Source organism: Rhinatrema bivittatum, chromosome 3 (assembly GCF_901001135.1).
Source record: "Rhinatrema bivittatum chromosome 3, aRhiBiv1.1, whole genome shotgun sequence".
NCBI classification, from domain to species: Eukaryota; Metazoa; Chordata; class Amphibia; order Gymnophiona; family Rhinatrematidae; genus Rhinatrema; species Rhinatrema bivittatum.
In genome coordinates, this window is record NC_042617.1 from 583,570,125 (window position 1) to 583,586,443 (window position 16,319).

General features: G+C 49.8%; 1 protein-coding gene across 5 annotated transcripts in view; it reads left to right on the forward strand.

The window, feature by feature from the left end:
• The window catches only part of EZR (ezrin), a 247,899-nt gene that overhangs the window by 142,445 nt on the left and 89,135 nt on the right, over positions 1-16,319 (forward strand). For all 5 annotated transcript variants that reach the window (XM_029596635.1, XM_029596636.1, XM_029596637.1 and 2 more), the window contains exons 5-6: positions 3,402-3,676; positions 15,484-15,567. In XM_029596635.1, coding sequence (XP_029452495.1) covers positions 3,402-3,676; positions 15,484-15,567 — 359 coding nt within the window. The remainder of the gene's footprint in view (positions 1-3,401; positions 3,677-15,483; positions 15,568-16,319) is intronic.

Below are 16,319 nucleotides of genomic sequence, written 5' to 3' on the forward strand. Positions count from 1 at the left end.
CACACACATCTCAATAATTCCGTCTCACCACAGATTCCTTCGGGTCGTAGTCGGTTCCCGACACTTCCAGTATCGCGTACTGCCATTCGGCCTGGCGTCTGCGCCTCGTGTCTTTACCAAATGCCTCGCAGTGGTCGCAGCCTACCTCAGGGGACAGAAGGTCCATATTTACCCTTATCTTAACGATTGGTTGATAAGGGCTCCATCCCAAAAAGACGTTCTAACTTCCTTACATCTAACCCTCCACATACTGCTATCTCTCAGGTTTCTAATCAGCTATCCCAAGTCTCACCTGGTTCCCTCTCAAATCCTCTCCTTCATAGGAGCGGATTTGGATACCGTTTAGGTAAAGGCCTTTCTCCCTCAGGAGAAGGCCCACACTCTCGCGACTTTGGCACAGCACCTCCAGTCGCGAAAGTACACAACAGCTCGTCACTTCCTTACTTTGCTGGGTCACTTGGCATCATCGGTCCAATGGCCCATCTAGCCATGAGAGTAACACAGTGGAACCTGAAATTCCAGTGGGATCAGGCGTACCATCCAATGTCCAACATTGTCCACTTCACCAAACAGCTCCGCCTCTCCTTGGCCTGGTGGAGTCAACACTCCAATCTCCTCCAAGGCCTTCTCTTCCAGGTTCCACAGCCTCAAATTACGCTGACAACGGACGCTTCCAACCTAGGTTGGGGTGCGCATGTCAACAACCTGCTGACTCAGGGAACCTGGTCTGCGGAAGAATCCCACCATCAGATAAATTTCCTAGAGCTTCGAGCAATCAGATATGCCCTGCAGGTTTTTCAGGATTGCCTATCCAACAAGGCCATCCTGATCCAGACCGACAACCAAGTGGCGATGTGGTATATCAACAAGCAAGGGGGAATGGGCTCCTACTTTCTGTGTCAGAAAGCTGCACAGATTTGGGCGTGGTCTCTTTCCCACTCGATGTACCTCAGAGCGACCTATTTGGCGGGCGTGGACATTGTTCTGACGGACCGGTTGAGTCGAACCTTTCATCCGCACGAATGGTCTCTCAACCCTACGGTAGCGGACACAATTTTTCAACGCTGGGTTTACCCTCCCATAGACCTCTTTGTGTCCATACACAACCACAAAGTAGAGAACTTCTGCTCACTCACTCGCAAGCTTCACTCACCGCCGAGGGATGCTTTCACCCTATCATGGTCCAGCGGTCTCCTCTATGCCTACCCTCCACTTCCACTCATTGCCAAGATTCTTGTAAAGTTACAAAGGGACAAGGGATTGATGATTCTCATAGCCCCCCACTGGCCACTCCAAGTCTGGTTTCCAGTCCTTCAAGACCTCTCGGTACGCCAGCACATTCGCCTGGGGGCAGACCCGCTACTAATAACTCAGAACCATGGGCGCCTATGCCACCCCAATCTCGCAGCCATGTCTTTGACGGCCTGGATGTTGAAAGGTTGATACTCCGACCCCTTAACCTTTCGGAGTTGGTATCCCAAGTCCTAGTAGCTTCCTGAAAGCCTTCCACTAGACAGTCTTATCGTTCCAAATGGAAGAGGTTCACGGTCTGGTGCGCGTCCATGTCCATTGACCCTTTTACTTGTTCCACTGCGAAGTTCCTAGACTACCTCTGGCACCTGTCAGAGTCTGGTTTACAAACTTCCTCCATACTGGTGCATGTCAGCATGGTAGCCGCTTTCCATAATGGAATAGGAGATGTCTCTATTTCGTCACAACCCTTAGTATCGCGCTTCATGAGAGGCCTACTCCACCTAAAACCTCCACTACATCCTCCGGCCCCCGCTTGGGACCTGAACGTGGTTTTAGGACGTCTCATGAAACCTCCATTTGAGCCTCTCCACTCATGCGACCTTCACTATCATGTGGAAAGTGCTATTTCTTCTCGCTATAATGTCCGCTCGCAGAGTTAGTGAGTTACAGGCCTTACACTAAAATTCTACATGATAGTTGTGCTACGCACCCACCCTAACTTTTTACCGAAAGTAGTATCAGAGTTTCACCTCAATCAATCAATCATACTACCTACTTTCTTTCCCAGACCCCACTCCCACCCAGGAGAACAGACTGTGCATTCCTTGGACTGCAAACGTGTCCTGGCCTACTACCTAGAGCACACGTCGGCCCATAGGAAGTCCACTCAACTGTTTGTTTCTTTCGATAAGAACAAACTGGGTATTCTGGTGGGCATGCAGACTCTATCTTCCTGGCTGGCGGACAGCATTGTTTTTTGCTACCAGCAAGCAGGCCTACCACTCCAAGAACGTGTAAGAGCACATTCTATCAGAGCCATGGCAACCTCAGTGACACACCTCCGTTCGGTTCCGCTTTCGGACATTTGTAAGGCTGCCACTTGGAGTTCTCTCCATACTTTCGCAGCCCGTTACTGCCTAGACAAAGCTGGCAAAGAAGATTCCATTTTTGGCCAGTCGGTTCTACGCAACTTATTCTCAGCTTAATTTCCCAACATCCTTCCAGTGATCTGTTCAGGGTTTTCAGGATGCCCTCCTACCAAAATCCACCCCTGTTGTTGTGCCGGTTGCATGTCTTTGGGTGCATTTGGTGCATTCCTTGGGCATCCTCAGCTCGCTATTCACCCATATGTGAGGACTACCATCCTGCTTGTCCTGTGAGAAAGCAGAGTTGCTCACCTGTAACAGGTGTTCTCACAGAACACAGGATGTTAGTCCTCACGAAACCTGCCTGCCACCCGTGGAGTTGGGTTCACTTACGATTTATTTTATTTTTCGCACATACGTCTTGCTATATATGAGACTGAAGGGGGACCCCCTGCTGGATGCAGGGTTAGTGCCATGCTGGGCATGCCCAGTAGGTGCTAGTCAAAGTTCCAGAAACTTTGACAAAAATGTTCCGTGATTGGGCTCCATCCCGATGAAGTCACCCATATGTGAGGCCTAACATCCTGCTGTCCTGTGAGAACACCTGTTACAGGTAAGCAACTCTGCTATACATTTGCACACTTGCAATGGTAATCCCTATTAGGACTCATTTACTAGTTTAAATGGAATAAACTCCATTTTCTCACAGAACTGTGCTTTTCTCAAAAGGTAGTATAAAAAATGTCATAGCTGTAGGATTGTTAACAACTGTGCCTTTCATTTCTAGACAGTTTCAGTAGCCAACACACAAAACAAGATATTACACTGTAATCATTATTTGCCAGCAAACCAGCTGCTCATTAGACAAGTTGTATGTTAATAGACTTTGTACTGACTTTGGACAAAAATTCAGTAGGTAATTAACTTCTTTCAGACATGCTGCAACTTGTTAAGAGCTCTAACAAAATTTCCTCATTACTTTTTATTGAATGATGAATAAAGCTGGATTTTGTATTGTGTTGGCTTAGTTTGGGGATGTATTTTTATTTTTGTGCCATGCAGGTTTCTGCCCAAGAGGTCAAGAAAGATACCACCCTGCAGTTCAAATTCTGTGCCAAGTTCTTCCCAGAAGATGTGGCTGATGAGCTGATCCAGGACATCACCCAGAAGCTATTCTTCCTGCAAGTGAAGGAAGGCATCCTCAGCGATGCAATCTACTGTCCACCTGAAACCGCCGTCCTCCTTGGCTCCTATGCAGTGCAGGCCAAGTATGGGGACTACAAAACGGACATGCACAAACCTGGCTACCTCACCTCAGACCGCCTTCTGCCCCAGCGGTAAGTAATCCTGATGGGGCCGAACTGTCTGATTCCTTATTTCTAACCCAGGAATGTACTCAGCATGGGGTGGTCATCTGTCAGGCAGAAAGAATTACTGGTTGATAGTTAGGGAAACCTGAGCATATTGCCAAGCATAAAAGTGGTATGAGTGTAAATAAAGAGTATGTTTGACTAATTCTCATACTGATTACAAGGCCTGGTTGTTTTGCATGTCACGAGGCCTGCATTCAACTCTTCAAACTACTGTTTTCACAGCCTGGAGCAGCGCTACCTTACGTAAAATGTACAATTGACTAGCCCTAATTATCATTAAATTATCAAGCTGTGGGCACAATGTAATAAGGAATGTTGGGCAAAATGCACAGTTTTCTCTGTCAATGAGCAGGGCTGATTTAGATACGACATGTGGGTGATGTCATCTGACAGTACCAAACAGCCCCTTATATCCTAGATCATAAAGCTTTTGCTCTACTGAGCATGTGTAGGAGTTCTTGTGCGCATGTTGCCTTGTCAGCTCCTCAGTCATTTTTTATCTGAGCTGCATGGATGTGCACTTTTTCTAAATTGTTTGGTACTTGATAGTTTACTTTTTTGATCTTCACTCGCTTCGAGTTGCCTTGGCAGCTCCTCAGCAGTACTTTTCAGTGCACTAAAATAGTTAATTAAAAAAAAAATCAAACTTCCTGTACGTACCAGGATCAGTCCAGACGGTGGGTTATGTCCCCCGTCCAGCAGATGGAGTCAGAACAGAGCTCGAGGGCACCGCCTCCTATACCAGCGCACCCTCTGCTGGAGCTCAGTATCTTTCTGACTCCAGCAGATGTGGGTTGGGGAAACAGTGCTTCCCCAGTGTGACAGGGTTTGAGTTTATTTTCATTACTTTGAGTCTCTCCTGTCATTTTCTTTTGTCTTTAACAATTTGGATCAAGCTATTGAAAAAAAAAAAAAAAGTTTTTTGCCTGTCAGTAATTTTGAGGAGGCGTGCTTGTCTGTTTCTGTCTCCTCCTGCAGCTTGCTTTGCTTCTGTTCGGGTAAGTGTGTGTTTGCCTTTGATTTCAGCTGCTTTCGCGCTGTGTTTGCCGGGTTAGCCGGCTCCTGCACACGTCCTCCGATGGTCCCGCGGCCCGGCGAAATCTACCTCGGGCCTGGGCGCGCCGACAGCGGTTTTTCCCGCCGGCGCCCACGGACCAGTCGGACGGGTGGCATTGGCCTTCAGGCCCCCCCGCGGTGTTTTTCAGCGTCGGCCCCCCCCCCCCCGAGGCTTCCCCGTAGCGGCGTCTTTTTATTATGCCGCGCCTGTCTCGCTGTGAGACCTGCGGCGAGGCAGGGTCTCATTTCTCGGCCGAGGGAGTCTGTTCGCGCTGTCTCGCCGATGGGGACACTGCCGCGCACGGCGCGGGTTCGCACCCGGAGCCCCTCTCGCCGCAGCCAGGGAAGCGCGGGCCGGCCACGTTCTCGTCAGTGGCGGGAACGGCGGCCATTTTAGAGAGAGATTTTGCTGAGGTACTCTCTCCGGATGCGGCGGACGCAGTTCGGGGCGCCCCCCGCCTGCACCGAGGCCCTGAAGAGGGCCCCTCAGCCCGGCCACCACAAGGGGATTCTACTGCTTCGGCTTCACCCGGTCTGCCGTTTTTCTCGCCGGACTTCATTTTGAAGATGCACACAGCCTATCTACAGGGACTGGCGGACCCGGGGGTTGCTACCACAGGACCTCCGGCACCCAAGATCTCCAAGCTCGCGGTTTCCGTCCCCGGGCCCCTGGTTCCTCCTGGCGCGGCTGCAGGGCCCTCAACTTTGCCATCCCAGCCACTTGCGATGGGAGCGGCTCTCTCTCTGGGCCCTGACCCCTCGGACCCTCCGGATCCTGCACATGCGGAGGGACAAGCCGAGGGCGACGACCCGCGAGCCCTGCGCATCTTCCACAAGGAAGAGCTGGAAGACCTTTTGCAACGGACTCTGCAGGAACTAGATCTGGATCCACCGCCAGATCCCCCGGCCCCTGTGGCCCCAGCGGTCGCGACATGCTCCAAGAAAGGGGATCCGGTACTGGCTGCCCTTAGGCCTAGAGCCAAGGCGTTCCCGGTCCATGAGTCTTTTCTACAGCTCCTCACCGGGGAATGGGACTTTCCGGAGGCGTCCTTGAGGGTTTCCCGGGCCATGGAGAAATTATATCCGTTGCCGGAAGATTTCCTGGATCTCGTCCGGTTTCCAAAGGTGGACTCGGCGGTCTCGGCAGTGACTAAGCGAACTACGATCCCAGTTACTGGTGGCACGGCCCTACGGGACACGCAAGACCGCAAGTTGGAGACGTTCCTCAAGAAGGTTTTTGAGGTGTCGGCCTTAGGGATGCGGGCCGTCATGTGCAGTTCTTTGACCCAGAGGGCCAGTCTTCTCTGGGTCCAACAGCTTCTAACGTCGCAGCAGTTGCCGCCGGACGAAGCCGCTCAGGCTGACAGCCTGGAGTCTGCCATCGCTTATGGGGCGGATGCCCTGTATGACCTCTTTCGCATCCTGGCTTGGTCCATGGTGTCGGTGGTGGCGGCTCGTAGACTCCTGTGGCTCCGGAATTGGGCTGCGGACACCTCCTCTAAGTCGAGCCTGGGATCCCTTCCTTTCCGGGGGAAATTCCTCTTCGGAAATGATCTGGATCAGATCATCAAGTCTCTGGGAGAAAACTCAGTGCATCGCCTGCCCGAGGATCGGCAAAGGCCTTATCGGGGTTTTGCCTCCACCAGAACCAGGGCTCGGGCACAACGGCGCTACAGATCTTACAGACAACCAAGCTCTCGGACAACCTCCAGTAGACCACAGCCGTGGTCGCGCTCCTTTCGAGGCCGGAGGCCCTCGAGGGAGGGCTCAGGGCAGGGGAACCCCCCCGCCAAATCTGCTCAATGATGCCAGACCAGCCCACTCCTCCTGTCCGACCATCGGGGGTCGACTCACACAATTCGTCGAGGAGTGGGTAAAGATTACTTCAGACCAGTGGGTCCTGGACACCATCCAAGACGGTTACACCTTGGAGTTTGTCCGCCTCCCTCGGGACAGGTTTCTCTTCTCTCCTTGCGGCTCCGACCTCAAGCGGATGGCGGTTCAACAAACACTAGACCGGCTACAAGCCATAGAGGCTATCGTTCCCGTGCCCTTTGCAGAGGTGGGCTCGGGCCATTATTCCATCTACTTCGTGGTGCCCAAGAAGGATGGGTCGTTCCGGCCCATACTGGATTTGAAGGAGGTGAACCGCTCGTTGCGGGTCAGCCGGTTCCGCATGGAGACTCTGCGGTCAGTGATTGCCGCAGTCCACCAGGGCGAGTTTCTGGCGTCCCTGGATCTGACTGAGGCGTACCTGCACATCCCTATACATCCGGACCACAGGCGTTACCTACGCTTCAAAATTCTGGGTCAACACTTCCAGTTTCGGGCACTACCCTTTGGGCTCGCAACGGCCCCGCGGACGTTCACCAAGATCATGGTGGTAGTGGCGGCGGCCCTCCGGAAGGAGGGTATACTAGTGCACCCTTACCTGGACGACTGGCTGGTACGGGCAAAGTCTTTCTCTCATGGACAGGACTCGGTGGCCAGAGTCTTGGAAGTGCTTCGCTCCCTGGGTTGGGTCGTGAACCTCCCCAAGAGTTCTCTCGTTCCATCGCAACGCCTGGACTTTCTGGGAGCAACCTTCGACACACAGCTAGGCATGGTCTTCCTGCGTCCGGACAAGGCTATCTCTTTGAGGGAGCACATCCACCACTTTGCGGCCCTGTTGGAACCCACAGCGTGGAATTATCTGCAGCTTCTGGGAGTGATGGCTTCCACCATCGACATGGTGCCCTGGGCTTTTGCTCACCTGCGACCTCTGCAGGCGTCCCTTCTGTCTCGCTGGAAACCGGTGTCGCAGGAGTATCAGGTGATTCTGCCTCTCCCTCAGTCGGCTCGGGACAGTCTGAAGTGGTGGTTGGTTCCGGCTCACTTGGCCCGCGGCATCTCGCTCGCCGTTCCCACTTGGGTGGTGGTGACAACCGACGCCAGCCTCGTGGGATGGGGCGCAGTCTGCGGCCGGAGCGCCACACAGGGGATGTGGTCCCCGGAGGAGGCGAAGTGGCCAATCAATCGTCTGGAGACCAGGGCGGTGCGCTTAGCACTTCAACGGTTCCTACCACTGGTTCGGGACAGGGAAGTACGAATTCTCTCGGACAACGCAACCACAGTGGCTTACATCAATCGTCAGGGCGGAACGCGAAGCGAGCAGGTCTCCGCGGAAACCACGCTCCTGATGGAATGGGCGGAACTCCATCTCGTTCGTCTCGCGGCCTCTCACATCGCCGGGGTGGACAACATTCAGGCAGATTACCTAAGTCATCAGCGCTTGGACCCCGGCGAATGGTCTCTCTCCGCCGAGGCGATGGACCTCCTGGTTCGGCGCTGGGGACCGCCACGGTTGGACTTGATGGCCACAGCCCTCAACGCCAAGGCCCCGCGCTTCTTCAGTCGCAGACGGGAGCGCGGCGCAGAGGGGGTGGATGCCCTAGCGTTGCCGTGGCCGGCAGGCCAGCTCCTATATGTGTTTCCTCCCTGGCCCTTGGTGGGCAAGATTCTTCGACGCATCGAAAACCACCACGGTCCTGTGATTCTCGTGGCTCCGGAATGGCCGCGGCGGCCTTGGTTTGCGGATCTGGTTCACATGGCGGTGGACGGTCCACTCCGTCTGAGTCATCTTCCACGGCTCCTACACCAGGGTCCGGTATTTTTCGAGCAGGCGGCACTCTTTTGTCTAGCGGCCTGGCTTTTGAACGGCGCCGCCTCCGACGCCGAGGCTATCCGGAAGCGGTGATCTCTACGATGCTTAGGGCTCGTAAGCCCTCGACCTCTGTTGCCTACGTGCGAGTGTGGAAGGTCTTCGAGTCCTGGTGTGTCGGTCAGGGGATCCGGCCGACGGAAGCAACGGTTCCTCTGATCCTTCAATTTTTGCAGGACGGATTGGATAAGGGCCTAGCATACAATTCTCTTCGAGTACAAGTGGCGGCCCTGAATGTTCTGGTACAGACACCGGTTTCTCTGCTTCTCCAAGCGGATATCGCTCGTTTCCTGAAGGGTGCTAAGCATCTCCGGCCTCCGGTTCGGGATCCCTGTCCGTCGTGGAACCTTAATTTGGTTCTCCGGGCCCTGGTGGGTGCCCCTTTCGAGCCACTACAGGATGCTTCCCTCAAGGACCTCACTATGAAGACGGTGTTTCTGGTCGCGATCTCTTCTGCCCGTCGCATCTCGGAGCTGCAGGCCCTCTCCTGCAGGGAACCATACCTCCGCCTTTCGGAGGCCGGAGTTTCCCTACGTACCGTACCATCTTTCCTGCCGAAGGTGGTCTCCTCCTTCCATTTGAACCAGACGGTGGAACTGCTGGCGTTTCCTCCAGGGGAAGAGAGGTCCCTTCGTCTTTTGGACGTCAAGCGTGTTCTGCTCCATTATCTGGAGGCTACCAATGATTTCCGGATCTCCAATCATCTTTTTGTGCTCTGGTCGGGACCTAAGAAGGGCTCCTCCGCATCGAAGACAACGATTGCCCGCTGGATCAAGGATGCCATCTCGGCATCTTATATCGGAGCGGGGCGTACTCCTCCTGCGGGCGTCAGGGCTCATTCTATGCGCTCGCAGGCTGCTTCTTGGGCGGAGTCCCGGTCCGTCTCTCCACAGGAAATCTGCCGGGCAGCGACATGGAAGTCGTTGCATACCTTTGCTCGGCATTATCGGCTACACCTGCCGCCTTCGGATCCTGCGCTTTTTGGCGATCAGGTTCTCCGAGCAGGGCTCTCAAGGGCCCACCCGGTTTAGGGAAGCTTGGGTACATCCCACCGTCTGGACTGATCCTGGTACGTACAGGGAAAAGAAAATTATTCCTTACCTGCTAATTTTCGTTCCTGTAGTACCATGGATCAGTCCAGACGCCCACCACTCTGGGTTTGTGCGCTCCTGCTCGGAATCTTATGCGTCTTCTGTCTCTCTTCTTCTCTGGTTCTCTATCAGAGTTGTACAGCTCCTCACAAGTTAACTGGGGCGACCTCGTTTTGGGTTCGTGCCTATTTCTTGTTCTTGTTATTGACTTACGTCAGGTTTTTTGATCCAAATTGTTTTGTTTTGCTCTTTTGGGCTTTGTTATTCATGATACTGAGCTCCAGCAGAGGGTGCGCTGGTATAGGAGGCGGTGCCCTCGAGCTCTGTTCTGACTCCATCTGCTGGACGGGGGACATAACCCACCGTCTGGACTGATCCATGGTACTACAGGAACGAAAATTAGCAGGTAAGGAATAATTTTCTTATATCTGGCTCCAAGAAAGCCACCTCCAGTGGATTTAAAGACTGTGAATGTGGCCGGAAGGTATCCATCACCAATGGACATATTTATTACATATTTGTCTGGGGACAGACCACAAAACAGTTAACTGCTATGAGTCTGGCCGGATGTCACTGAAGTCCCAGAAGAACAGGAATTGGAAGATGGAAGAGCTTTGCATGTTGGTGAAAAACTGGAGTCGTTCCTCCTCTTGGAGCAGGACCTTCTTGGTCTCCATTTGTGCTGAGTTAAGCAGGTGCTTCTTGAGTACAGTTTCTCCTTTTGTGGTGCTGATTTCTGGATCCACTGCACCACTGGGGTAGAGCAAAGTGTGGAAGTGCCACAAACAAGTATCAGTAAGCCCTTCGCAGGCTCCACGGGGCTTGTCAATGCATAAGAAAAAGAAACGCTAAGTGTTGGTGCATTTGGCGCTGCTGAAGCTGCAGTCGTGCTTGGTCACAACAAGAATACCTAACACCATCAACATATCGTTTTTTGGCACCATCGACGCACCAGCACGCAGTGCCGTCAACAGACCAGGCCTCGGGCCCCATGTTCCTGTCTACGCATTGGGTCTCAATTCAGCAAGCTGCAGTTTGCTCCATTGATTCATTCAGCATTAGATCCATCAACACTTTGCATACAGGTGCAATTGGAGCACCAGTCCCTGACTCCGTTGGTACCATTGACACACCAGGCCTCAAGCCCCACGTCCCTGTCGACATATTGGGCCTCAATTCAACAAGTAGCTGTTTGCTCCATTGAAGGTGAATTTTAAAAGCTCTGTGGGCGTCAAAGCTGGGCGATATGTGCGTGCCATGGGCTGGCACGCACAGCGTCGATTTTAAAAAGCACGTGCAAAATCAAAAAGTTTTAAAAGGGGCAGGGTGTGGGGGTGTTCTGGGCAGAGCATGGGCAGGACATGGGCATTCCAGGAAGGTCACTTGAATTGTGTGCGTAAGTATTTACCCTGACAAGCGCACGTTGCGGTTCCCTACCACAAAACTACTTTTTAAAAATAATTATATCTTTATTAAGTTTTTATTTATTTACATTGAAACACAAGGAAAACTAGTCTTGTACAAATAATACACAAAGCAATAGCAGCAGAAACCTTCTACAAGACATAGTATAATACAAATAACACATAGGGGGTGTATACCCTTCAGGAAATGTTTAAAAGGACAAAAATATCATAAAGAGAGGGAGTGCAGTGCAATTCTACTGAGCAAGGTGATGCATATAGGGAAAAATAACCCATGCTATAATTACACAATGTTGGGTTCCATATTAGGAGCTACCATCCAAGAAAGATATCTAGGCGTCATAGTGGATAACACATTGAAATTGTCGGTTCAGTGTGCTGCGGCAGTCAAAAAAGCAAACAGAATGTTGGGAATTATTAGAAAGGGAATGGTGAATAAAACGGAAAATGTCATAATGCCTCTGTATCGCTCCATGGTGAGACCACACCTTGAATACTGTGTACAATTCTGGTCACCGCATCTCAAAAAAGATATAATTGCGATGGAGAAGGTACAGAGAAGGGCTACCAAAATGATAAGGGGAATGGAATAGCTCCCCTATGAGGAAAGGCTGAAGAGGTTAGGGCTGTTCAGTTTGGAGAAGAGACAGCTTAGGGGGGATATGATAGAGGTGTTTAAAATCATGAGAGGTCTAGAATGGGTAAATGTGAATTGGTTATTTACTCTTTCGAATAGTAGAAAGACTAGGGGGCACTCCATGAAGTTAGCATGGGGCACATTTAAAACTAATCGGAGAAAGTTCTTTTTTACTCAACGCACAATTAAACTCTGGAATTTGTTGCCAGAGGATGTGGTTAGTGCAGTTAGTATAGCTGTGTTTAAAAAAGGATTGGATAAGTTCTTGGAGGAGAAGTCCATTACCTGCTATTAAGTTCACTTAGAGAATAGCCACTGCCATTAGCAATGGTAACATGGAATAGACTTAGTTTTTGGGTACTTGCCAGGTTCTTATGGCCTGGATTGGCCACTGTTGGAAACAGGATGCTGGGCTTGATGGACCCTTGGTCTGACCCAGTATGGCATTTTCTTATGTTCTTATGCCTATTCATCCTCCCTTATCAACTAAGACTTCAATCTCAACTCTGCATTCTTATTAATTATAAAGTTCTCTAGATGCAAAGGATCATAAAAAACAAACTTATTAGTCTGCTAAGTAATTAAACACTTACAAGGAAAGTGTAAGAAAAAAGAGGCCCCTAAGGACAGGATCTTCTTTTTCAAAGACAGAAAAAGTCTCCTACGAGCCTGGGTGGCTTGGGAAACCTCAGGAAATATCAAAATCCTTTGACCATAAAATGAAAAATCTCTGTTTTTCAAATACTTAGAGAAAATGTTGAGCACAGAATGACACAACCAAGGTAGCCATAGTAGGTATAATATCAATAGAAGCCTCTAAAAATGAAGATACTACAGGAGAAACTAAATTACCTACAACATTACTCATATTCCTTTGTCTAGACATATAGGGCCAGATTTTAAAAGACTTACGAGCATGAAACCCAGGGGTTTATGCACATGGCCGGGCCTTACACACACCAAGCCAATTTTCAAAGGGCCCAGCATCACACATAAACCCCAGGGGTTAGTGAAAGGGGCTGTCCGGGGGGTGGGGTGGGGTTAGAGGCGCCCGGCACAGCACCCATTTGCTCCTGTGCCAGGGGATCGTGTGCTGGCAGGGTGCCGGCACGCGCAACTTGCTCCTGCTCAGATGCAGGAGCAAAAGGTAGGACAAAGCATTTGGGGGGATTTAGGATAGGGATAGGGGGCGGGCAGGATAGGGTAAGGGGAAGTCAGGTTAGGGGATTGGGAAGTTCCCGCTCAGTCCGCTTTTTAATTGGAGCGGACTGGGAGGGAACTGGAAAAGGCCCCGATGTGTCGCCGTATGTAATTGCATATGTTTTCCCCCCTTGTGCGCGAGCAAAGTTTTAAAATCTACCCCATGCTGTATTTTAAAAATAGCTGGTATTTTTTCTATATCAAAAGGCAAGATCTCAGAAAGATATTTTTTCAAGTAGTTCAGTTGGTGACAATAACCTTATATAAGGAAAATTAATAAATCACAAATTGTTAGCTCTAAATTGATTCTCTGTAGACTCCAAATTGCTGGGTAAACTTAAACTGTGCTTTATATGAGCCAATCCAGCATTCTGTAATGAGGAACCTTGTGAATTAAGAACAGTTATAGAGTTTTCAAGATCTTTCATATGCTTTTCATGCGCTCAGGAATATTTGACAAGATTTAAAAAAAAAAAAATGGGATTCGGCTTGATGGACCCTTGGTCTGACCCAGAATGGCATGTTCTTATGTTCTTTCCTGGTTAGGGAGGATAACAGTAGTGAAGATGAATGTATTACCGAATGTATCTCCCAAACTTTGCCAATCCCTATTTCAAATTGTACACAGAATTCAAGGTGCGGTCTCATCATAGAGTGATACAGAGGCATTATGACATTTTCCGTTCTATTAACCATTCCCTTCCTAATAATTCCTAACATTCTGTTTGCTTTTTTGACTGCTGCAGCGCACTGAGCGGATGATTTTAAAGTATTATCCACTATGATGCCTAGATCTTTTTCCTGGGAGGTAACTCCTAAGATGGAACCTAACATTGTGTAACTACTAGCGTACCTCATCCTTGGCTCTGCTGTTTCCTCTTGTGTTCTTATTCTGAGGCTCCATATGTTGGAAAGGATAAACATGAAACAAGAGATAGTAATGTTTGTTAGTTTATACTTTTGTTTTTTAACTGCCAAAAGAATGGTTTGCTTTGCTTCCTCCTTGCTCAGTCTAAGTAATAGTGCAATCTCAGTAGCGAGTTAATGGCACAGGTCTTGCTGTGGTGTTAGGATTAGTGTTGGTCTTTTAAGCATCATAGAGGAAAAGGACAAAGCTTAAAATGGCCTTCCAGTACTTTAACAGGTTCCAGACATGTCTGGGAATGACATGATGGGCGGTGGTAAGAAAAGGGTGAAAGTTCAAGGAAAACACGTGGTGGTGGGAGGGAGCACTGGCGTTCAGCTAAGGATGGGAATTTATATGCTTATCTACCAAAAGTCTGAGAATTGCAACTAGGTGAGCCAGTTCTGTTTTCTGCCATTATTTACTACGAGGTCTACCTTCAAAAGATTTGTCCGACCAACTTTCGGGCCGATTCAGTAAACGCCCGTTCTCCAGGCGCGCGCACAGGCCACTCTCCTGCGCACGCGATTCAGTATGCTAATTAGGCCCAGCGGTAAAACCAGGTAAAAGGAAGCGCTAGGGACACTAGCACGTCGCTAACACCTCCTTTTGGCCCGGAGCGGCGGCTGTCAGCGGGTTTGACAGCCGACACTCAATTTTGCCGGCGTCGGTTCTCGAGCCCGCTGACAGCCACGGGCTCGGAAACTGGACGCCGGCAAAATTGAGCGTACGGTTTTTGACCCGACAGCAGCTGGCCGACTTCAAATTTTATTTATTTATTTACTTTTGGAAAGTTTCAGGGCCTCCGACTTAATATCGCCATGATATTAAGTCGGAGGGTGCACAGAAAAGCAGTTTTTTACTGCTTTTCTGAGCACTTTCCCGGTGCCCGAAGAAATTAGCGCCTACCTTTGGGTCGGCGCTAATTTCTGAAAGCAAAATGTGCGGCTTGGCTGCACATTTTACTTTCTGTATCCCGCGCGTATACCTAATAGGGCCATCAACATGCATTTGCATGTTGCAGGCGCTGTTAGGTTCGGGGGATTGGACGCGCGTTTTTGGACCCTTACTGAATAGGGGGTAAGGGAAAACGCGCGACCAATGGTGGGTTAACAGTGCGCTCATTTGGAGTGCACTGTATTGTAACGGCCCGTTTGTGAGTTAGCAGGACAAATCGTCCGGGCTTAAATTATCCCCCCCACCGAGGGGGTACATTTCTTTCCAGGCAAATCGTTGCCTGCACAAAACTTAACCATATAAAAAGAGTCAAGGCTGGAAGTGTTCCTGGGGATGCAGTTAAACTTTAGATAGCCAATGCTGATATTCCATGCTGACAGACCAAAGTCAGTCTGGTGATTCTGGCTGGATAAATCACTGCCCTAAAGTTACTTGGATAACTTTATCAGGCTATATACAATAAACAGAGACAGTAGGATGATTCACTCATGCTTAACTATTCTCCCGCCTCCCTGGAGAGTAGACAATTGACTGTGGGGCTCAGGAGGCAGCGCACGTGGTAACTTCCTCACATGCTCAGTAGTAAAACTTTTATTGAGCTAGAGAGATGGATTCATTTGGCGCTGTCGTAGTATGTCACCCACGTGTCATGGCTAATTCATCCTGCTGTCTGCAGAGAACCCAATTTACGGTAAGCAAGCTTGCTGTCCTGCTGATAAGAGCCTAGAAAAAAGTGAAGCAGAAATAAGCCTGGTATTTCTTTCTCTATATGAACACTCTGCTTTTTTTTTTTTTCTTTTAGCGTTTTGGACCAGCATAAGCTTTCCAGAGAGCAGTGGGAGGAACGAATTCAGGTCTGGCATGCAGAACATCAAGGAATGCTGAAGTGAGTGTGTGTGCTTTTGGGGCATCAGTCTGATCACTATGACTTCTTTCCCCATTTATCAGAAAGCTGATTTGGCTGCTAGTTTTTGGGGGATGGGGATTTCGGGGGGAGGGGCAGAGGCTTAATTGCATTTGTGAACCAGTAATTTCCTCCCTCTCCTTTGGGATTACAATTCTATCAGATATGGAGTGATGTGCCTGGAGCTTTCCTTTGCAACTCCCCGAGGATTTTCCTCTACATTTTTATAACCCTCTTCCAACTAACCTGATCATTCACTAGCCTGGCCAATAAGTGTCACTGTTGAGCAGTATTTGAGGTTTCCTTGCCTTTGCCCAGCTGGCCAGCTTGGGGAGTGAAAGATTTCACCTAGGAATCAAACCCGTATCCTCCACATAGCAGCATGCAGCACTGCCATCAAGCCACTGGCTGAGCTAATATTTTTTATCAAAGATAACCACAAAATCAGTCATCATCAGTCTGCTGGAGGGACGTGCCGGAAATCCGGTGGTTATCATAAAAATGGATTTGGCCACCAGTGTTTTATCAGTAAATGATAAAATGCAGCTCACGGTGAATATTAAGTACTGTATTTACACAGATTATAAAAATCATGGATTTCTAAACAAGAGATGTGGCAGACAAGCCATCTGAGAGATTTATACTTTCATTATAAAAGTTTCACTGCAATACTTATATTTGGTTGGTAGCCATTCATGATGCAGAAACTAGATAGAACAGAAAGCTACTGCATA